Source organism: Amphibalanus amphitrite, unplaced genomic scaffold, assembly GCF_019059575.1.
Source record: "Amphibalanus amphitrite isolate SeventyFive unplaced genomic scaffold, NRLGWU_Aamphi_draft 001892F_arrow, whole genome shotgun sequence".
Taxonomy (NCBI): domain Eukaryota; kingdom Metazoa; phylum Arthropoda; class Thecostraca; order Balanomorpha; family Balanidae; genus Amphibalanus; species Amphibalanus amphitrite.
In genome coordinates, this window is record NW_024883385.1 from 52,422 (window position 1) to 76,696 (window position 24,275).

Consider the following 24,275-nt stretch of genomic DNA (forward strand, 5'->3'; position numbering starts at 1 on the left):
GACTGCAGGGAGCTAAAGCTCCTTGTGTGATGTGCACTGCACACTGAGTGACAGTCTGGCAATATCAACTGTGCTATTCCGGAGAGGAACTTGCCAACCGTGGCGACCAGACCTGCCTGTGATGCCTGTCTGATGATACATCCCTTGACCCTAGTCTGCGCAGTTCGTGGGGCGCGGGCAGAGTTTAATAACCATAATATCAGAAGCTCTGTGATGCTGCCTAGCTCAAGGTCACTAAAAGTGGAGCGAGAACGTTGGACTGTTTTGGCTATATAACAATAGCCAGCCGTCCCAGAGTCCGGCAGCCACTTATTGCATATGCTACTTATTGCATACATAAATGAGAGTTGAGCTCCGCTGGATTTAGATCAGCTGGCGTTCCCCGATATTGCGCCCTGTGACCGGAACTGGCGCCGGTTAGAGGTCACCTCACTGACCGATTGGCTGGCCTCTGACCATATGACCGGCGCGACTGGCGGAATTGATCACCGGAGGCCTCTGCTCGGGGTCTCCCGCCGCCCAGATGGCCAATTTTCAGCGCCAGCACTGACGGAGAGCGCCGCCTCCTGTCAACCATAAACTCAACCTCAGTGTAGTGCCGCCAATTCGCACGCCTTAAAACGCGACATTCCCGAATTTCGCTCACCGTTTACGTGCGTAATTTGCAATAAATGTCGCTGATGGCCACGGAAACGTCGGGAACCCCAATATGGATGCATCCAAAAGTCATTAAGCTTCCGACGCCATCAATTTAGATTAGGGTGCCGACAGAAATGTGTCAGAGCAGTTGAATCGGGACCGGGCGGCGCGGCGGCCCGCTCGGTGGCCGCATTCAGTCTGTGATTCATGGTCGGACCGCCTGTTGCAATGAACGGCCGCCCGGCGTGCCGAGCCGGCTGAAAAACAGACACATTCAGCGGCGGGTCCGCCCACGGAGACCACGCCGGCAGTCACCAATCAGAAGAGGCTGGACTTTCAATTCAGCCACAGTTGGACCGTCAACAGCCAAACGGGACTGGACTGTTAACAATCAGCCACAGCTGAACCGTCAACAATCAGCTGGAGCTGGGCTGTCAACAGTCAGCTGGAGCTGGAGGGACCGACCAGTGGCTGTGCAGATCGAGTATGTAGTGCTGTCAGATCTGGAACTACTACCGGCAAATATTATCCAGGGCCTATTAAATAAAGGAGTTATCAGCTCTTCCTCGACTGCCGATGTAGACTGCTGGCGCCGGCGGGAGTCGGCGGGAGTCTCTCACCGGGAAGGGAGGTGGCGGGAGCGGTCGAGGCTCCGGTAAGGGGTGACGGTGCTAGCCGACCCTCCGCGGCCAGTGTTGCCGGCGCGTGAGGCCTGCTAGTGGGCAGGGAAGAGTGAGCGATGTGATGGGTCATACTCAGAGCTGGGTCACACATCGTTGGCGATGGGGGTGGGTGGAGCACTTTCCCCGTCTCCACGGCGCTGAATATTAGCGAGATGTATCCCAATTCTCAGCAGGGGACTGTCCGGTTCGAGCGAGCTCCCACGCTATCAGCACGAGGGGCAGCTCTTACGGTGATCAAGTTTGACTATAATCTCTGAATGAACTCGCCATGGAATCAGCGAGACGGCGTGCAGCTAGAGCAGCGTTCTGCACAGCTAAGGTGTGGGCTGAAGGCTCGACTAGATATTCAGCATTCACTCTGAGCTGGGTGGTCATGCGGGGTGATGTTAGCCATTGCAATGGAAGCGCAACGGAGTGCCTCGCCGCTATTGATAAAATGAACGGAACCTGTTCTTCCAGCTGACATGCGCAGAAGTATTTATATCTTGGATAGCCGGTTGGCCCGTGCCAAGCGCCACATTGAACTGACGAAAACTGACGGGCTACCAAATTATAGACTGGTTTAAAAGGAATTAACATTCGCTTACGCACAGGATTAGCATTCGGGGTTGGTTTTAATTTGCAGCGCAGTTCGTCACTCGGTGTATGGCTCGTTAATGTCGGCTTATCTTACACTGGAATGGGTGTTCCGCTCAGATTAGATCAATTTATGCGTGGGGTCGTCATGCATATTAAATCGGTTATTGAGTGATTCATGAGCAGAACTTCCACATTTACAGTTAAATGGTCCGATTCACTTTTTACATGGTTACCATAACATGCATTGAAATTATTGTGAAAGACGTGTTGCAATTAACGCAATGGTCTTTAGATGTTCACGATAATAATGGTCTTAGTGATTAAAATTATATCCAAAGCTCCGGATTGCACCGTACCAAAGTAATGAATGTAGCCAGAAATAATCCAAATGAAGGCGTTTGAAACGCCATTAACCAACAGCACAATCCATACAGTTTACCAGATGACAGCCACGCTCGCTAAAATCAGTTACTCTCCATATAGAATTACAACTCGAAGGAGATCTTCGCGACGTCTGACTATATTCTGGAGCCATCATAGTGCGTCACCTTTACCCTGCTCCCAGGAGATCTCCAGCCATTCCGTGACCTTTGGTGTTCCCTCGCCGTGCGTCTGTGCAAACGGCCGCTCCTCCAGGGACCCGCGCCGGACGCCTCTGAAAGGCTGAGAGCTCACGCTCAGTTGGGGATGACCCCCGACCCGCCCGTCGCAGGGGAGGGTAGCTGCTAAAAGGAGTGTCTCGTCTGCTTTTCTGCTCCAGGTGCCACCGTTTGCCAGGTTTAGCTCACTGCGCACCTAGCAAGCGTCGTAAGGTATTTATTTATTTATTTATTTATGTATTTATTTATTTATTTATTTATTTATTTACCGAAATCCCCGTGATCTTTGACTTAAGAAATGGTACTGTTATTTTAGAGTGGCTGGCAAATATGTGAAGAAGTGGGAAAAGCTAAAAAAAAAATGGATATCAAGAACGGTGACAGAGACAACTGACTTGAGCGAACATACCTACACAACTATGTGGTTACGTGTACAGCTTACTGCTTGCTATAACTCACAACGTTTATGCATGATGTTCAAGCTATATCCTTGCAACATTTTGCAACCTCGCTCAATTTTTTCTTCATACAGTACTTGTTACTCTGTTCTGGTTTCATACATAGTCTTCCATCGGTCCTGGGCGAGGTCTCTCCAGCAGCCATACGTTATAATGTGAAAAATTGTGTTGCCATGCTAATTCATCTCATTCTCAATGCCATAGCAACGTTCTGCGACTGCGCGGCACTTAGTGTCAATCGCCAGTCAATTGGACGACATGACGTTCAGCTTCTCACAGTGACCACCAGTAGACTAGAATGGTAAGCTGTGCTGTCTTTGACAGGCTGAATTGACACAGTTTGCTTCCGTGCACTCACGATACATATCAGACACGTGTGATATGCGGTACAGTCTACCATTCCAGGGATTTGACAGCCTGTCAGAATGAATGGATCATCCTCTAGTCGCCCTTTTGGCTGCACTGTGGCGGCTTCCCTTGAAAGACATGTGAGTCAGGCGTGGAGTCTCGTGATCAAAGTTTGGTTCATACCACCGATAGCTGTGCCGAGTGCTTATCCTCTTCGCAGATACAGCTTTTCTGCAGCAAAATGTTTACATATGTTTTCCAGGAAAGAAAGGCTGCCTTCTTCCCTTGATGCTTATGCTATACAGCCGCGAACACACCAGATATGATAATTGCTAACATGTTTAGTGCCAGGGGTGCATACGAGAAACTTCACTAGAAGTGAGCTTATCTCCGTGACCGTTGGCGCTGCTGAATATCATTTCTTAGCCGGACGAACACACCAGATATGATAATTGCTAACATGTTTAGTGCCAGGGGTGCATACGAGAAACTTCACTAGAAGTGAGCTTATCTCCGTGACCGTTGGCGCTGCTGAATATCATTTCTTAACCGCAGGTTGTTTGAAAAGACAAACACTATTCGTTAGAATTGTGTTTTTCTATTGAAAAACAACCGGAGCGGTCGTTCTCCGGGCTATGTTTTGCAAGTCTGGCAGCGAATTGGGGCAACTTGGGTCAGGCCTAAACGCGTCGTTGAATCTTCGTAAAAATTTCAGGGTACGGGCTCCCGGCGGTGATCTACCTGATGGCACCGGTCGCTACTCGCTCAGAGATCTTTTGCGCGTGGCACGTGCAATTCCATTTTTCCCATAGTAAGTCAATGGGGCTTTGAGACACTTTTTGCGCGATCGCGAATGGCGGAAAAAATAGCCGTAGAAGGGGTGGTTTGGTTCCCACCGTCTCGTGGCCCACACGTTCAGGTGCACGCCCGTGTGCGCGGTGTACCCGTCAGAACTCAATAACTTGAGTTGCACGACTTTGAAGTTCGAGTTTTTTTGCTCCCCATGTTAAGTCTATGGACGTTTTTGCAGAGACATTTTCATTCGTTCATTGTACAAAATTATATGATACGATTTTGTTAAAACTTCCAGGACTTGTTGAGAAAAGACCATAGAACATGTTGTTATGCTTCTTTAAGCTGTGCAAATTCGTTTGTTCTTTTTAAGCTCGTTTAAAAATGAAAAATTTTAAAATGGGAAGTCAATGGGAGCGTCTTTGTTGCTTAATAACTTTTTACAGTTGAGATATATTTAAGTGAAAAGTTGATAGGTTATACAACTTTTGATGCTCTTTCCAATGATATATAGAACGTTATTGCACGTTGTGCCGTTTTTGAGGAATTTGGTAAAAAAGCACGACTTTACCGAGATTTGAGCTCAGACCTATATATGGTCTTGGCTCAGACAGTATACGAACAGGTGACAGGGATACCTCCCATAGAAGGATGCGACACGAATTTAATGCTAAATATAAGCGGTCGGCCGCCGGGGGCACGTTTTTGTACGACTTATATCTCCGCAGCCACTGGACCGATACACTTGCGGTTTTCTGTGTGGGGTAGCGTATACCCTCCTTACAAGAATTTTACTATGGACGATGCATGCGGGTGACCCCTACTGCACGTGACACGTGTAAAACGGAGAGGTGTCACTTCTGTTGTAATGACAATGTTGTATCTTGAGACACTCTGTTAAACCGGGTGCGGTATATTTTACTTTAGCAACAGCACCATACCGACGGCTGGCTCAGCGGTGACCGACCGACCTCTCCCGACCGACCGGCCAGCACGACGCGGCCCTGACCGTCCGATACGATCACGTGACTGACCGATCAACGGTCAGCCAATCACAGAACGAGACACCAGACAGCCAGACACAGACAGCGAGACGCCAGACCAAACTGGGCGGGTACCCGCGCACTGGGGATGGGTAACCGCTCCGGAATGTTCCCAGCACACAACACCCTCCCATTTAAATCAAGAGTTAGCCTTGCAATTAAACAAAATCAACTTCGACAGATACATTATGACCTCTAGTAGCGCACCACAGGCCGTCTATTTCTAAGCGGGTATCGTCGTGGAGCGTCAGCGTCAACGCCCATCTGCCTGGGGACATTTGCGCTCACGAACGGACGCTCCGGCGATGGTTCACCAGATAGTGAGCCGCGGTCGAATCGCGGCGGGGAGTATCGAGGGGAGACGACACCGGGCTCCACTCGCTGTAGCGCAGCGTCTGGCACGTGACGCTCCGGGAAGACGCGACCGGCGCTCTCATCTCGTCTCAGTGTCGACGGCCGAGCAGGAGAGGTCGACCCGGCGCCGCCGATGGCCGACTCCAGACGCTCAGCAGGCGGTTCAGCCGGCTCCGCAGCAGCAGCGGGAGCAGTAGCGGAACGGCCGGCCAGACGATCGGGGACATCGGCGCCGCAGATGTCGCCACCGTGCTCCAGCTCCTCAGCAGTCTCCAGACTGGGCGCCGATGCAGCCTGTGAGTACAATTGATTGATGTGACGCTTGTGTACCTGCCCATTGGACATCCGGACCCAGTACAGAGGATGACGATTTTTGACAACAATAGCAGGGCACCACACAGCCTTCTCTCTGCCGAATTTCCGAGCCCACACAGTTTGACCAACAACAAACGCAGGCCTCACTCGAGTATGCCTTCTTTTGTGACTTTCTACCAAGTTCTCCTGTTTCCTGATCACGTTACCTTGAAGGTCCGGCTTCAGTTTATCGAACCTGGTGACCGGCTTGTATCCGATGAGCAGCTTGCCAGGAGACTCCCCGGTCGTTGCGTGCGGCGTCGCCCTGTACAAGAAAAGCCATTTAGACACAGCCTCCTCAGCACATACGTCAGTCAATCTGTCAAGCCGTACCTTGAGCTCTCGGACAGCACGTTCAGCCAAGCCATTCGAAGCAGGCGAGTAAGGGGCTATCGTTCGATGCTGAATGCTGTTCCTGTTCAAAAACTCTTGGAATTCTGAGCTAATGAATGTTGGGGCATTGTCTGTGACAATGACGTCGGGCAGACCGAAACGCGCGAATACTGAAGTCAGTTTCTTGATCGTGGTACGTGCATCAATGGAACTCATGATCTCTACCTCGATCCATTTTGAAAAGGCATCACAGACAACCATGTAATACCTGCCCTTCCTCGGGCCGGCAAAGTCAATGTGCAGTCTGGACCAGGCCTTCACTGGATATTGCCACGGATGGAGCTCTTCTTTAGGAGGATCTGGACTCTGGGATCTGCATACAAAACATGATGCGGCTAGCTCCTCGATATTTCGGTCAATCCCAGGCCACCAAACTGTTGTTCTAGCCAAAGCTTTCATTTTGACTACCCCGAAGTGACAACTGTGGAGTTCTTCCAGGACAGACTTTCGAGCCGCCTCAGGTATGACAACTCTTGTTCCCCACATTACACAGCCTCCGATCATGTAGAGCTCAGTCTGTCTATCTGCATAGGGTTTCAGATCAGAGCTCACGTTCTGTGACCATCCCATTCGAATACAATGGATGACCTTGCTGAGAACAGGATCCCTGTTCGTCAGTCTTTCCACTTTAGGGGCACTCAAAATGTTGGCCTCTTCAAGGTAATTGATGAGTAAGACATCCTCTTCCTCAGGAGGGATGTGACTCTGCCCTACTGACTGTGTCAGTCGGCTCAGACCATCAGCGTGAGCAATGTCATTTGTTGACTTGTATCTGATCGTATAGGTATACTGGGAAAGCTTCAGCGCCCAGCGTTTGATTCTGGCGCTTGTCATCTCTGGCATGCCGCTGTTCTCTCCAAAGAGCTTGATAAGAGGCTTGTGATCTGTGACCAGTTCAAATTTTGCCCCATATAAGTAGTCACGGAAGGCGGTGACACCAAATATGATAGCTAGGGACTCTCTTTCGATTTGACTGTACTGCTTTTCTGCTGTCTGTAGCGTCCTAGACGCATATCCTATCGGCCTCTCAGACCCATCTGGAAACGCATGTGAGAGCACAGCTCCGATCCCACGAGCGGAGGCGTCACAGGTGAGGACTAGTGGGAGGTCAGGATCAAAATGAACCAGGAGTTGGTTGGACGTGAGCAATCGTTTGCATTCCTCGAAAGCCCTTTGATGCTCTTGTTCCCAGGACCACGGCGTACTCTTTTTGAGGAGCTCAAAGAGCGGGTGTAGCGTTTGGGCTCTGCTGGGGATGAACCGGGAATAATAATTGACGATGCCGAGAAACGACTTCAGCTCAGAGACATTTGTGGGAGGAGGTGACTGGGTTATGGCTCGAACCTTGGCCTCCGTGGTACTAAGGCCATCTTTGTCGACGACATGACCAAGATACTCAACGCGGGGGACCAAGAAGTGACACTTGTCCGGTCTCACCCGAAGACCGGAGTCCTGGAGTCGTTGCAGCACTTGCTCCAGACGGGACACGAGCTCGTCTTCAGCCCGTCCAGAGACCAGGATGTCGTCGAGGAAGATGAAGACTCCTGGCACGCCAGCCAGCAGCTTTTCCATTTCACGCTGAAAGATTCCCACAGCTGAGTTTATCCCGTACGGTAGCCGCAGGTAACGATACAGTCCACGGTGAGTGTTGATTGTCAGCAAGTGTCTGTGCTCCTCTGCTACTTTCAACTGTTGATATGCACGGCTTAAGTCTAGCTTGGCAAACACCTTTCCCCCAGCCAGTTGGGCAAACATGTCCTGGACCTTGGGCAGGGGGTGTCTGTCTACTCGAATGGCTTTGTTAGCTGTCTGTTTGAAGTTTCCGCATATGCGGATTTTACCGTCGGGCTTCACTATCGGGACGATTTGGCACGCCCAGTCCGCAGTGCGCACTGGCTCGAGGACCCCAGCCTCGACCTCTGCGTCCAGCTGCTCCTCCACGCGTTTCCTGAAGGCATAGGGAATGTTCCGTGGGCGATAGAAACATGGTTTTGCATCCTCATTGACGTCAAACTTCACCTCCACGTCTTTCAGGCACCCTAGATCAGCAGAAAACACATCACGGTACTTTTTCTGCAGCTCTGCACCCATTGACTGTCCCCGCCCAGGATCACCTCTGACCTGTTTGATGGTTTGCCAGTCGAGCTGAAGGAACTTCATCCAGTCCCTTCCCAGAAGATTGGGTCCTGCAGTGTCGACCACGACGACGGGAAGCTCCAGGTGCTGCTCACCGTAATGGATGACGGCACTGAACTCCCCTTCGACCGGGATGGGCTCACCCGTGTACGTCCGAAGCCTGGCGCTGCTTCGCCGAAGTTCAAGGCTGTCGTCGCCGCCTGTAGTCTTCACCACCTCAAAGGTGCGGGCATTCATCAGCGTGGATGCCGATCCTGTGTCAACCTCAAAGGTAACGGGCACACCAAACACTATGATGTCAACTGTGATTGGAGGGGACCTTGCTTCACCCACAGTGTACACGCTGCAAACATTATCCTCTTCAGCAGCCTGACTAGGCTCTGATACTCTGACAGACTCATCAGTCAGTACACAGTGTGTAGATTTAGCTTGCGAGGCGCGCACATGATCTTGATCATTTTTGCGACATTTGCGACTTAAGTGACCCTGCTCGCCACATGAATGACACTTGTACGTCTTAAAGCGGCATGTTTGAGGTGAATGATTAGTGCCTCCGCAGCGGAAACATTCCGATCTGACGTACCGATTGGATGGTGACCCTTTCACCTGTCGTGCAGATCCAACTCTGTGAACGTCCTGCGCCGCTAGATCGGATGACTGGGCAGCCAGCTGTCTTGCGCTCTTCGTCGCCGTCTCTGCTGCCAGTGCGATCCGCTGCGCCTGTTGGAACGTCAGAGTATCTTCCTCGGTCAACAACCGCTTCTGCAACGCCTGATCAGCGAGTCCACACACAAATCTGTCGCGTAACATATCATCTCTACTTGATCCAAAGTCGCATGGATCGGCCATGACTTTCAAGTCAGCCACAAACTCCTTTATCCCCTGTTCTGATCCTTGACATTTTTGATGAAACCGGAAACGGCTAACGATAACAGACTGCTTCGGATCCACATGATCTTGCACGGCCATGACAATATCTCTATATGACATCTCAGAGGGTCGGGTGGGTGCCAGAATGGTTTTGACTCTTTGATACGCAGTTTGCCCAATACCAGCCAAGAGAAGTGCTCTCCTTCTATCATCCTCTGAAATGCCCTGAGCCTCGCAAAAGAACTCAAATCGTTCAATGTAATCCCTCCAAGTGCCTTGACGTTCATCAAATTCGCCAATGGCGGACGTGAGACATACCGTGGGCTGGTGCATTGTTGCGATACCTGTTGCCGGCTTCCTCTCATCTGAATCACTCATCTTGCCGTGGGTTCTTGCCTCGTCGCCACTGTTGTATCTTGAGACACTCTGTTAAACCGGGTGCGGTATATTTTACTTTAGCAACAGCACCATACCGACGGCTGGCTCAGCGGTGACCGACCGACCTCTCCCGACCGACCGGCCAGCACGACGCGGCCCTGACCGTCCGATACGATCACGTGACTGACCGATCAACGGTCAGCCAATCACAGAACGAGACACCAGACAGCCAGACACAGACAGCGAGACGCCAGACCAAACTGGGCGGGTACCCGCGCACTGGGGATGGGTAACCGCTCCGGAATGTTCCCAGCACACAACAGACAATAACACGGTAATTGCTGGGTTGATTGCGCTGAAACTACACACGGATGTAGGCACCCGCCGGGCCATGCGTTTCCATGTGCTACGGTTGGGGTGCAACTGCACGTGCGCGCGTGCAGGGTGACGCTTCCAGATCTCGAGAACGGCTGAGCCGATTGAGCTCAAATTCGGTACACCACTAGAGACCGGTTAGTAGGGTGCCGTGCGCAAGTCAGTTAGGACCCATCGTGCACGTGCGCACGTGCAGGGTGACGCTTTCAGATCTCAAGAACGGCTGGACCGATTGCACTCAAATTCGGCACACCTCTAGAGACCGGTCAGTCGGGTGCCGTGCACAAGTCAGTTAGTCCGTGTGTCACGGTTGGGGAACAATTCATGCACGTGCGCACGTGTAGGGGTCGCTTCCAGATCTTGAAAACGGCTTGGCCGATTGAGCTCAAATTTGGTACACCGCTAGAGACCGGCGGATAGGGTGCCGTGCACAACTCAATAGGGACCCAGCTTGCACGTGCGCACGTGCAGAGTGGAGCTTCCAGATCTCGAAAACGGCTGCCGATTGCACTCAAATTTGGCACACCGCTATAGACCGGCAAATAGGGTGCCGTGCACGTCAGTTTGTAGCACACCCACTCCGGTCTGCACGTGCAATGCTCGTCCTCTCGTTTGGCGGCGGGCGTTTTTGCTGCGCTTACAAAGGTGCTTGCTCAAACAACCTGCGGTCCCGCGATGCGGAGCCCAGCATCGCAGATGCTGGTAGCCGGAGAACGGGTCAGTCGAGAAAAGCACCCACCAACTACCTACTAATTGCACCAGAAAGCCATTGCCTATTACTTCCCCTATTTTCTTAGCATGTCATGAGCTGCAATGATCTTGTGAGATCAATATATGATGTAAACCAATAAAAAAGCAATCAAACATTATCAGATAGCCAAAACACTAGGTGCAATATATAATACCATAAGAGCAAATATATGTCAATTTTTGTCTAGATATAAGTCACTCGCGTAAATCACAAACACCTAATGCTCGCGAACGCAGGCAATAAAAGCACCGATGTCGCCCATCAACAGGCACCACTGACCTTCTTGGAATCAGCTCTGGCGCACACTGAGTGGTCTGACGTATTTAGCGCGCCGGCCGTGAGATGGGATAGGGCGGGACAATCTGCTCGCGTCCGGGTCCTAATTAAGCCGGGATTCTGTGTAACGAGGAGGGCAATGATCTTGGCAGGAAAGTGTTAACGACATCCAGCTTGAGTCTGGCCAATTTTAGGACCTTACAATTAACGGGTCGCCTTATTAGTTTAGTCAGCTGGGGTCAGAAAAATGGTTTTAGAATGTTAGCTGTGTAAAGTGGTTATAGTCTACCTGTGCTGGTATAGACCTATACGGACGTAGACAGACGTAGACGGACGTACTTGGACGTACACGGACGTACATAGTTAGGAGCATCGATTGCTGAATGAATATAACTACAGGTGAATGGCAGGCATTTTTGCAGATGGAAAGAACCATGCAAGAATGTTGCAAACTCTTACCATCAATACACATTTTCATATGAAAGAAAATTTATGGAAGATGTGCTACTCGCATTGTATGTTACCTATTGTCTTTCAAAGTTTTGCATTTGAATGAATTCCACTTGTGATTGATGACCTGCACGATGCCGTTGATAGTTTGAACGATGTCCCGAGTCAGATCGCCCGCAGAGTCGGTTTGTCTGCCGGCCACCGAGGACAGGCCCCCGCCAGTGCACCGATTTGCTATCACCCTCAGGTGTCTGTGAGACACGGGCCGTGTCCACCCCGTTACTGCGGCGCCGCCGTGTCCATCGCATCCTATCGAGCTATCGGCAGTGGCCGGCGAATAATGCATTAGCAGGCGGGTCACGCGGCGGCCTGTCTGCCTAATGCCACTGAACGGGCTACCGTTCAGTCGCCTAAAGAACGTCCATACTGCATCCTAAGTCTGGGTGATCGGGAGATACGTCATCAAGATCCCAACGTGCTGAAATGTGTCCGAGAACCACCGCACACGGACACCATGATAAACAGACACTGATATTGGAGATTTGCCGAGAGTCCGCAGGACTGTCTGCAAATGGCTAGCATGCCTCGATAAACATCCATCGGCCGCCTTCTTGTGCACGATCCGTTTACTGATGGTGTTACGGGGAGTGTGCATCTTCTGGATACTCTGGTGACACATCACCCATAGTGGAGGGTGAGGGGGTAAGGGGTGGTGGCAATAATCTTTTTTCTAAGTGACCGAATACATTGGTAACCTTTTTCACAAACCAAAGTTCGTGGTATTGTCATAGCAACGTCATTTCAGTCTCACCAGACAAAAAAAAAGATAGGTAATAAGATATTATCTAGCAGACAACTGACAAGTACGGTTTACGATTGATAAGCTAGTAACCAGACATGTGCTTGGATCCGGAAAAATGGATCTGAGATCCGATCCCATGGATCCCGATCCGAGATCCATTCAGATCATAGATCCAACCCCTCAATTTTGTCGAGAGATCTACTGGGATCATAGATCTGACCCTTCAATTTTGTCGCTAGATCCACTCGGATCATAGATCTGGCTCCCCAATTTTGTCGTGAGATCCATTGGGATCATAGCTCATAGGTGCTCAAAATGTTAACAACTTTCTTTCATAAGAAGTTATGAATACCAAAGTATGGTTAGAAACAAACAGTCTTATACAAAGGACATATTAGTAAAGGCATCCAGTTACATTATACAGAATACAAAATAAAGGAGGCTCATGACAGTCACAACTTGAGAGAATTGAGTGACATGAAGATTGTTCACAGTTCACATACCTACCAACAGAAAAGTTTGCATTAACAATTAACATAGAGGTAAGTCAAAGTAATGACTAATGAACAATACATAACTAGGTACCTACCACATCACAATTCATGTTAGAATCTACATAATGATATTGATAAGACAATCTTGCATTAGACAACCATGAGGCTTTCCAGTTGCCAGCTACCACAATTGATTGATAAACAATAAAAGATGATACTGACACATGTGGCTTGGTTAGGTAAAGGTATTTCAATCTATTGAAAGAAATATTTGATAAAATAAACTGAGATATAAACACAAGTATAAAAATATTCAACAGCCTGCGGAAGCGATGGGAAGCGAAATATCAATTGTAATGGCCTTGGATATTTACCGTAAAATGATTATTCAGTATCTAAATAGAACTCGTGACGTCATTTCAAATAACAAATGAGCTAGGCGTTCTACCTTCGAGTATAATGAAAATAAATAAAAAATCAAACTGGAAATTCAAATGTCTGGATTTTTTTTTTTAAGAATGTTCATTTTTTCTGCCTCACATAATTTTACGATACGATTGTTTGTGAATATCATCCTTGTAGCGTTGAATTTAATGACGTAAAAGTAAGCTGACACGGTATTACATCGCCCAGAGCGGTGTGCGCCTTGCATCTTTGTTTTATTCATTTTTCAAAAGAATAAAAATATCTTACGTCATTAGTTTAAAGGGCCTATTACGGGGAATCTTTTGGAATCATTACGGTTTTGGTCAAATTAAGATTTTTCATTGGTCAAACGATAATGACGTAATAAAACCATATTACCAAAACGTGAGCTGTGAATTTCGTTTGTCTTTTTTTGGGAGGCTCTCTCATAACAAAAGCACAGCATGGCATCACACGTGGCACGATGCCAAAAGTAGGTAATCTGAAGAAGTTGATGCCATTTTTGAACTTGTAATTTTATTAGGAAAGTATTAGAGGTTGGTTGCTATTCTTACTAAATCGAAATTGTGTTGCACATACTAATAGCTCATACGAACATTCTGGATTGGGATTTCATACCTGGCAGAAGTGGATTGCTGGATTATTTTTAACAAAACTGACCTATTTGGCTTCCAGGTTTGATTCCCTAACATCTGTCCATAGGCGGCAGAACAGGGGGGGGGGGTGGCACCAGGGTACAGTGCCCCCCATAGATTTTGGCATTTTAACATTAGCCCTACTGGCGTTGCATGGAAAGAATGGGACCAAAATGAAAATCTGCAGTGCCCTGCTGCCACTGCATCTGTCTGCACTGCTTGTTCATTGAATTAAAGTGGCTGTAGCTTGTTGATAAGATTGTCATCAGTGCTGTCATGAAAAAGTTACAATTGGTCACAAAAAGTAGCAATATGCATGTTCTTGGTTTATTTTAAATGTAGTACAAATGTTGTTTATTTAAATTCAAATTTAATGATGATACCTAATGATTACAAGTGGTCTTAACCAATAACCATGTCCAGAAGTGATAATTCTCAATTGTATTGCACTGTAAGGTGTACAATTATGTAGGATAAGGGTTTCATTGGCTACATGTTGTCGTGAGATCCATACAGATCATAGGTCCTCCACAAATTTTTGCCCGCTGGATCCACAGAGATCATAGATCCGACCCCTAAATTTTGTCGAGAGATCCATTCGGATCATAGATCCAACCCCTGAATTTTGTCGAGAGATCCACCCAGATCATAGATCCAACCCCTCTATTTTGTCGAGAGATCCACTGAGATCATAGATCCAGCTCTCGGATCCAAGCACATGTCTGCTAGTAACTAACTATAAATACATCCTTATTGGGATTCCTCACCTAAAGCGATCATCAATCAGCTGGAAACACATGGTGAGTGGTGGGGTAGGATAGCATGATTGCTAATTGCCATTCAACCCCGAACACAACTGTTTAGGTATCCCGTAAAACGTGGCTTTGGAGACTCGCAATTCAGGACGACATTGACCCCCTTCTGAAGGAATCCCGTCCGTCTTATTTCGCGGGAGATGCCAGGCCTTGTACTTGCATTTTAGGCGCCCATGCTGCGTCGTCTCGCTCAATAGGGCTCGAGACCTTGTGATGACGGCGAGGCGAAGTTAAAAAAAAATCACCAACTTGAGCGTGTCTAAGTTTAGCCGGATATCGTAATGAGCAAACTTCGCCTTGCAGGAGTCGCTCGGCACAGTGCTTCCGCTGATCTATTCCCGCTCTCAAAATAATTCATCGCATTCAGAGCCAACGCACAGTGCGAGGTTCGACGGTGTCGTCGCACAAGTTTGCTTTCTGGAGTTTGCTCACCTGAGATCGATATAAGCTGGTACAGAGAGCAGCTCTAGTCCCAGTCGAGTCGGAGGATATTACTTGGAGCTCTGGTTACGGGAAATGTCATATCGCAGACTGCTCACGTTCATTCAATTGAGGTATGGTGTAATGCCAGGCTTTTAACATTTTCATAAGGCCTGAATGTTCCAATAATGCTTATTTATGTATCGCAAGGCATGCATCATATTGCGGTTTTATTGACTGACGTTTGTGCTTTTTACGAGTTGCTACCCAATAATGCCTGATTTTGTTTCCTAACCTGACGTTGACCTTATGGGAGCAATATCTAAAGGCTCTTGCTAAGGCAGCTTTTGTAAAAAATAGAAAAACGGCTTAGTGCCGTTTCACTATATGATTGCTCTCTGCAAAAATGCTAGGTATGAAGCATTATTTTCCTCTCTTGTTGATGTAATTCCCTTTAGAATCCGGTCCAATATGTTTTTTTTTTTGCTGCAATATATGTAGGTACATACAATACATATACGTTTGCTACGGAAACCGGTGACCAGTATATTTAGTCATCGGTGGAAAATCGCAACCATAAATGTCGGCATGTCTAAAAAAACATGCCTATCTTTTGCAGATATAGATCGGCTCCGTCAGTCAGCGACGCACATACCTAAGGCACCTGTCAATCGGCATAGCATCCCCTGCGTTAGCTCGTGTGGGGTGACGTATACCACAGCTGAATTTGGATTGTAAAAGTGCGCATATCCCGACAAAGTATCCTGCGGTTGTGACTGGCTCCAAATGTGTCCGTATCGGTGGGCGAGGGCATTCTGCGGCCGGAGTCTGCTGCGCTACTGATTATGGCTCTTTACGGAGGCCACCTGTCTTGTTTGACCCGCGCTGACATGCACATAAGGCATCCCGCGGACCACCGGCATTTTATCAATGGATGATGGATATCAAATAATACAAGTCGACAGCCATTCCTGTGCGCTGGGGTTGAATGATGACGTAACCGCGACTGGGTTTGGCCCGGTTTTTAGATGAGGCCGGCCGGCTGTGGTCGCGGCCTGATGCTCCGATATGCGCGGACTTTTGCCGGTCCCTCGGCGGGCCATACAGGGAGGGCCACGGGCTGGTGTGTCGGGCCCAGCCGGCCGGCCCCTGTGACAAATAGCCGGCGACACCGCCGTTCATCAGGACACCACCCGACTGCGCTCCGCCGCGCAGCCGTCCGCATGCGGCCAACAGCGTGGGAGCGCACCGCCGCGCCCGCCGCCCGGCCGTATAAGCCTTCCGCCATTATCACAACATCAGATCGCGGCATCTAAGTGCATTCACGTGCTGGGCCGCACCCGGGCTGCGCAGGCGGAGGGCGCCCGCCGCGACCTAACGCCCTCTCAACACAGGAGCGCCATATCGACGTCTGCTGCCGACCGCGAGGTACCGCGGCCGGCGGCGAACGGCCACTCGGACCGACCCGCCGGCTCCCCGAGGGCACATTCATGAGCACCGGCGGCGCTGCGGCGGCCACCAGCCGGCGGCCGGCGCTATTCCGGGCCGGCTCCGCGGCTCTCACCCACCCCTCTCACCAGAGAGTGAGCAGGGAGTTTCCAGGTCGGCCGCGACGGATGGCGCGGGGGATTCGATCGCGACCTTTTGTCGCTGACATTCTCTGACCGTCCACGCTGGGACTGAGGGGCGCAGACCGTGATGGAATTGGTTAGCGCGCCGCCACCATCGGCAAATGGAACATGGCATGCGCATCAAGGTTCGATGGAACCGAGCTTTGCGAATAAATTTCCATCTCTTCTGAGAAAGTGAGCTCACTTTTCCTAAAACTGCAAGAATAAACTGTACTGTATGTGGCAGCCCAGTTTCTATCCTCTCGCCTTTGTGTCCTTGTTTTTTCACTCCAATTATCCTTGCCGATGGTAGACGTCAGACGACATGAACAGAGCGGAAGACGGGCAGAATCACCGTTTGACCGGGGCCGGGGCGCGGTGCAGCCGAGCGGCTGCGATTGCGGGACGCCCTGTCCCATGTGACGGACCGGGGCGCCCAGCCTTAGTGACGGACGGGGGCGCCCAGCCTGAGTGACGGACCGGGGGCGTCCGGCGCCCCGCGGCGTCAGCTCAGATTGTGGTCGGATTCCGACTGAGATGAGTTGAACGACAGAAGCTGATACAGATCCCCGCTCCATGTCGCTCTATTTTTACCAAACGGCCGTCAGCCGAGGCATTGATTAGCGGCGCTCAGCCGCAGCGCGCGTCTGAATGGGTGCCATATGCATAGCATGGCCATCGCCGCCGCATAGGGAGTAGGAACATCAGCGTCTGATTCTTCACAAGAGCCTGAAACTTACGGACGATTTGAAAGGTGGATGGTCATATGACATGAGCTGTCTCATTAACCACATCCAAAGTGCGTAAGTTAGATTAGGTTGTATCAAAATTTATTCAAATTGCGAGCTATTGCGCCGCGATAATGCAATATTGCTTGCCCTACTTTGTCAAATTCATATTGCATAATGCACATTTGCAGAATAGATGCATTAGGTACTATTTTAGTGATATCCAGGGGAATTCCTAACGAAGTGTTTTGTTCATGCTACGCCGTACGCGATATCAGTTATCAATTTATGCATGCATAATCTATATGTATTTTAGAATCTCATTGCATACCAATACCATTCCATTTCATACCATGCATACCATACCATAGATAACAGTAGAACTGCTGTTATCTATGACCATACCATTCTGTTTATGCATTCTTTAAACCAGTATAACGCCTTTTGTGGCGACTAACGGAGCGAGCGAGAGGGTGGGCCTTGCACGTGCGAATTTGCGAGGAGGTACCTCCAACTGACTTGTGCACGGCACCTTATTAACCGGTCTCTAGCGATGTGCCAAATTTGAGCACAATCGGCCCAGCCGTTCTCGAGATCTGGAAGCGGCACCCTGCACGTGCGCACGTGCAAAATGGGTCCCAACTGACTTGTGCACGGCACCCTACTAACTGCTCCGTAACCGTGTACCAAATTTGAGCGCAATCGGTCCAGCCGTTCTCGAGATCTGGAAACGACCCCTGCACGTGCGCACGTGCAGCAGCACCCCAACTCTGGCACATGGATATGCATTGCCTAGTGGGTGCCTACCTACATGCCAACTCTCAGCGCAATCGGCCCAGTAGTTACCGAGATATTGCAACAATTACAAAAGTGACACCTCTTCGTTTTGCACGTGGCACGTGCATAAGGGGTCACCCACATGCATCGGGAATAGTGCAATACTTGGTAGAAGGAATGAAGCTACCCTACAAAAATTACCGCATGTAAATCGGTCAAGTGGTTGCTGAGATATAAGCCTCGCAAAAGCGTGACCACGGCCGGCCGGCCGGCCGGCCGCTCATACTCAGAAATTTCCGTTAATCTAAGGAAAGACTACGCTCGCTTCGCTCGCTCCGTAATCATGCTCGTCTCAAAAATCAGTACCTATGAAAAGGCATGCACAAGCTTTAAAATGGCTTTATTGAAAAAAATCTAAGATATCATAAGTGGCGTCATTTTATGACACAATAATAAGAACTGTTATACAAAATCTCTATAAGGAGACTGGCTTGGCACTGGCCGTAGGGGAGTGGTCACTGGCCCGTCTGAATTTATTCATTCATTCCTGGCTGCACACTGCTCAGCTGTACTGCTTTGTGTAATGTATATTAGGTAGGTATTTAGTGTCAAACATGCACAATAAATAGTATGCATCACATTAACCCAAATCGGTGAAGAAATATATCCGTATTCACTGGAATAGGCGTTTTCGCTAATAGAATTACCCCACTCACGCTGCATTACATTATTCGTGCTTCGTCCACCGGCACTGGAGCCCACGCCGCCCGAGTTTCTGCCACAATAAATCAGGCGACGTATGCACTTTCCCAAATGCATTGCTCCATCTGGCCCGAAATGCTTTGCTCGCCTGTTCACCGGCGGTGAGGAATGAAGAATACGTGGTCGGGCTGACAGGAGCCGACTGGAAATCCGTCTAACTCGGCGCTAAGTGACATTTGAGGGACGGATTGCACGAAGGCAGCATCGGAGGCGGGTGAACTATGGTGCAGCACGCTCCCATGTTTCACCATCAGCGCTGTCCGCGGAATAGGTCAGACATGAGCAGACGAACAGCCTAGTTAGCCGACCAGTCAGTTATCGGTCAGCCATGCGGGACACAATAGGTTCTACACGCGGTCACACGGGGCAGTAAGTCAGGAAACAAATCAGGCAAACAGATTGAGGCACGGTCTGTAGACGGTGAAATTGACAAACACAGTCAGACAGTCAGGAAGTCGGGCAGTCAGACAGGGCAGTAAGTGACAGACGGAGTCGAAAATTCAGACGGGTATGAAAGACGCCTTCATTCTCTTAGGTGCTGGCCCAGTGCGCCAGAGCTTAGACCGTCTAGAAATGAAAAGAGAAAAATCGCTACTTCGCTGTTTACACAGCAGCAGTGATTGACGGTAGTTCTATTCATGCATATGCATCATGCATATGTCCGTTGTCGGAAGGTTATCATTTTGCCAGTCAGCATGCCACTCATAACTCAGAAGTAACTAAGAAAAAATGCATTAGCATGGGTACAGCCGCACAGCCTCAAAAGCGTACTTAACATTCCAATTTTTTCATTGCGAACAATTGGAAACAATGTTAAATAATGTACGTACTCCTGTGACTTTTCGCAATCCTTTGATGTTCCGCTAACTTCTCGATTGCGTTTCGCAATCCGCCCAAAGTGCTTTTAAAATCTGGCATAGCTCTACAGGCAGCACAGTGCTTGTTCACGGCCCTTTGTAAAACTTCGTCAAAGTATCATTAACTTCGTTAGTTGATTTATTTTTTTTTTAGACCGAGGCACTGAATAGTGGCTGTGCAAAATATGTTGCGTGATTCGGAAACAAAGTGCATTCGTGTTCGCCAACCAATTCAGGACGACGGGCCTCTCCATTCGGACCATCTCAGTGCGGCACCGGCACAGCATCGATGTGTATTTAATTCAAATTATATATGTATTATGTAGTTACCTATACAGACATTTCCCGCTCTAGCACACTCCCTGACACTCCCTCCATCTCACACACCTCTCTGACACCCCCTTCCTCCTTTCGTTTTGCAGCAAGCTCGTCTCTCTGACATGCCCTTCCCTTGTTTTTTTTTCCAGCCAGCACATACCTCTAACACCCTGTTTTGCAGCCAGCTTTAACAGCCCCTCCCCCTCGTTTTGCAGCCAGCACATCCACCTGGCTGACGGTGACGTTCACGGTGGAGCGCTACATCGCCGTGTGCCACCCGATCCGCGGCCAGGTCTACTGCACCGAGTCGCGGGCGCGCCGGATGATCGTCATCGTCTACCTCTTCTGCTTCCTCACCACGCTCTCCACGCCGTTCGAGTTCGAGGTCAAGGAGCGGCTCGATGAAGAGGTGAGAGGGGACGGCGCGGTGGAGGGGCAGATTATGCTGAGTGGGAAGGAAGAGGGAGAGCGATGTGGGAGCTTGGTGTGCGCTGATCTGCTGCTCGTCTATGTTTTGAGCAGTGCCAACTGTCAAAATATAACAATTTAACCGATTGACCCATCTGATGACATGACCTCGGATATATTCAGTCGGGTTATTTATTGCCTTGGTAATTGAAATAGTGATCTTCGATATTCCTTGTAGGACGAACTTCCAGTCCCAGAAACGACCAGCCAACTACAGCGTTCTGGTGCCAAGCAGATCATTGAGGAATATGACCCGTTTGCCTGCTCCAGACCCTGCTACCGTGTTGGAACCTTTCTGAGACTGGCATCTTCCCGTCTTTCCGCAGACCAACAGCAGCGTGCTGAGCACCGGCTACAACGAACACCTGGGCGACAACGACGAGTACAAGAAGGCCTTCTACTGGTTCAGCGCCGTCGTCTTCACCTTCATACCGCTAGTGCTGCTGGCCGTCTTCAACATGTTCCTGATCCTGGCCGTGAAGGAGTCGCGCCGGCAGCGCGCCGTCCTCTGCGCCGGCGAGAGCCAGTCGCAGCAGCAGGAGAACAAGATCACCATCATGCTCATATCGGTGGTCATCATCTACATGCTGTGTCAGCTGCCCTCGGCCGTGATGCTCATCTACACCGTCTCACCGCCCAAGAGCAGCGACGAGGACGGCGTTCGGCGCATCCTCGGCAACATCTTCAACCTGCTGGTGGCCATCAACGCCGCCATCAACTTCGTGCTCTACTGCGCGCTCAGCGACAAGTACCGCAAGACATTTCTTGTCACGTTTTGCCGGTGCTGGTTCGGAAAGGCGGCGGGTGTACCGTCTGCTCTACCGACAGCCTACAGCAACGTCTCGGACTTCTCGCGAACCGGCTCTCCGCGCAGTAACAGCTCTAAGCGCAGCTCCCTGCGCTCTCAGCGCTCGGTGAACGGCGCGCGCAGCTCGGTGCGCGGCCGCGGCGGCAGCCCCGCCGATCCCCCCGCCACCTTCCTCGGAGTCCCCGGCTCAAAGTCCACCGAGAGCCAGGGTCTGTTGGACGCCACCGGAAGGCCGGTGACGGCCGGGGGGCAGCGCGCAGGGACCCGCCGCCGCCGGCTCAAACTGCCCAGCTGGCTGCGGTTCGGGGGAGGCAGGCGGCAGCACAACATCGTGGTGACGACTCCGGACGGCAGCCGGGAACAGGACGTCACCGCCGTCTGAGGGAGGACCCGAGTGCCAGGCAGAGATTCTGATGAGATCTCGCGGTCCTGGCTGAGCTATTCACACGTCACGGTGACTTGTGCGTCACCCGAGAGATTCGTCGCCGCTCCGTCCTGGCGCCGACGGGCTCTCGCCAAAAGTTCAGAGCTCCTCGGTGTGTGTATCTGCGCTCATGGCGTGTTCTGAGCAGAAACCAGTCACCTGCCGAGCGCAGTGTTTGCCGTGTGCTCTGAGCTGCGCAGCCAGCAGCAGTGAGCCCGGGCGGAGCCGTGAGGCAGCAGTGAGCGGGCGGAGCCGTGCGGAGCCGTGGGGCGCCCGCCGGTACCGGTCACGAGGGTCAGTGTTTTATCCAGCGGCGCACCTGGACCGTGGCTACGACCCGCTGTGAGCGCGCCGCTCAGACACTGGCCGCCGCCGCGGGGCGCCGGGCCAGCGCCGCCGGAGAAGTCATCAAAAGTACCTGTGTGTCGGCCGACAGCGCGGTCGGTAGGATGTGCGCGACCCCGGGGACACCCGCCGCTTTACAGGCCCGGGGGCGCGACCCGCACCGGGACGGGGCTGCGGACCCGGAGCCACCGGTCACAGTAGGGGACCATGTCCGTGAGAACCGGGGACGGGTCTAGTGGACCCTCAGTGAGGCGCCGCCAGTGTGCGACTTCAGAGTCGGGCGGAATGCCGGTACTCTCTCCGAATGTAGGCCCGTCCGAGCCAACTGTAGTGAGTGGCGAGATGAGTCAGCGACAAGCACCGAGTCCGAGGCAGGCATCTGTCGTCTTCAGAACCGGTGTTATGTGGCGCCAATGTGGGAAACAGAGTGGACCACAGCGATCAGACCGGCTTGCGGACAGCCGACAGACCGCGTCCGCGCGTCACTGCCGGACTTAGGTATCTGAGAGAGACAGAGACGGCCGCAGGTAGTGGCAAACAATGCAGAGCTTTGTGCTAATCAAAAGGCCGACCACCGCCTGGCGAGTCGGTCGGCCGAACGGGCGTCAAACGCGGCGGGTAGAGCTGACAGGGTCATGAGCCGACAGTGTTGCTGGTACGTCAAACGCGGCGGGTCATAGAGCTGACAGGGTCAGGAGCCGACAGTGCTGCTGGCAACTGAAAGGACTGCGACCGCTGTAACTGTACGGGAAGGCGTGTGGTATGTTCGCTATTCTCGCGTTTGATTTAAAAATAGCTGCAAAATTTCAATAATGCTTTCGTTTAGAGCTTCATGGAGATAGAATCAGTTATATTTCGCATGGCTTTATCGTCAATCATAGCCCGGTAATTATTGGTTGCAAATAACTGTTGAGTTTTTATGAACGATATCGACTGTCGTTTGTGATGTTATGTGTGGAATGGATCCATTGATGTACGGCATGCTGATCCTCCTATGGTTCAATTCGAAGCGCAGCGGGTGGTAAATGTGCTTTCATTGATGTACTTAACCCTACAAGAGAACTCATACCAACTCTTACACCATTTTGTCTTGTCACACGCCATCCTCAAAAGAACAAAAATTAGCATTTTATGTGCATTGCAATGGTTCTCTACATATTTTTCCGAGCTGGCGAACAATTATCGAGTCGCATTTTTGCGGTTGCCGGTACTAGACAAAGGCCTTGCGTTGCTGCTGATGAGCTAATTAATTCTGACAGGATCTGCGGCTAATTAACGACCATAGATGGTGCTCAAATCGATGCTCAACTCTTATCCTGTAGTCTGCACTGCACCTGCGTCGTCTGCTGCGTGCGCCGATTTACATGGAAGCAATCTGAAGCGCTATGTTCTGCGTATCGTGGACGTCCAAAAAGATATTCATGCTTCCTGATCATGACTGAACACATTTTCCTCCGGAACGTGATTGCTAGCTAACGTTTTCATCACCAAAATCGCCCCAAAACTGGTTACCTTTACATAAAAGCGTTGAACTGAACTATGAAATGGTGACATTCGTATGTTGATGGTGACGTGAAACGTTCTAAGAGAAGCTTTTAGATTGTAACTCAGAAACGTGCCATTTAGAGGTCACTTTGCCATTCATAGCTGTGAGTCGTGAGACAGTCAGTCTTTGATTCGTTGAGTATCAAGGCTTGTAACGTCTGTGGAGCTACAAAGTTAGATCCAATTCGAGCTTTATCCCTATCTCTTTCAATATTTTCTTTCTATTCATTATTACATAGGTCACTAGGTCATAGGTCAAAGGTCACCATACACAAGTCACTTTCACACGTAGTATGACTGTAAACGTTTTCAAATTTATTGTGTTAGGTGTTTTAAAAGCGATTCACACCTTTTCAACCACCAATTCAAAATTGAATGCGTCTCTATACGTTAAACTGTCCGTTTTAACCCTCGCCGGCCGAGGGGGGGGGGGCGGGTGCCGCCCCCCCATAGGGTTTTTTTCGCGATAGCTCCGAACACGCTGGCGATAGAGAGCTGAAACTTGGCATACCTGACCTTTGATCCAAGCCGCATCTTTTGACACCAACCGCATTTTTGGATCA

The 24,275-nt window shown here is 50.4% G+C and overlaps 2 protein-coding genes across 3 annotated transcripts; one reads left to right on the plus strand and one right to left on the minus strand.

Annotated features, from left to right (window-relative positions):
- Positions 1-4,991: 4,991 nt before the first annotated feature.
- On the minus strand, positions 4,992-9,943 carry LOC122375676. Of its 2 annotated transcripts, XM_043355160.1 has the most exons (6): positions 9,567-9,943; positions 8,364-9,098; positions 8,084-8,190; positions 7,680-7,820; positions 6,017-6,114; positions 4,992-5,789 (listed from the first exon to the last, which is right to left on the minus strand). In XM_043355160.1, the coding sequence occupies exons 1-6, from the start codon at positions 9,624-9,626 to the stop codon at positions 5,758-5,760; spliced, it is 1,173 nt and encodes a 390-aa protein (XP_043211095.1). In that variant the 5' UTR covers positions 9,627-9,943; the 3' UTR covers positions 4,992-5,757. The 2 variants fall into 2 exon arrangements, with proteins under 2 accessions (XP_043211095.1, XP_043211093.1); XM_043355158.1 differs by having other exon boundaries at positions 8,364-9,943.
- A 3,690-nt stretch (positions 9,944-13,633) lies between these two features.
- LOC122375675 (FMRFamide receptor-like) lies at positions 13,634-23,193 on the plus strand. Its single transcript, XM_043355157.1, has 3 exons — positions 13,634-13,676; positions 20,338-20,531; positions 20,917-23,193. The coding sequence occupies exons 1-3, from the start codon at positions 13,664-13,666 to the stop codon at positions 21,778-21,780; spliced, it is 1,071 nt and encodes a 356-aa protein (XP_043211092.1). The 5' UTR covers positions 13,634-13,663; the 3' UTR covers positions 21,781-23,193.
- Positions 23,194-24,275: the final 1,082 nt, after the last annotated feature.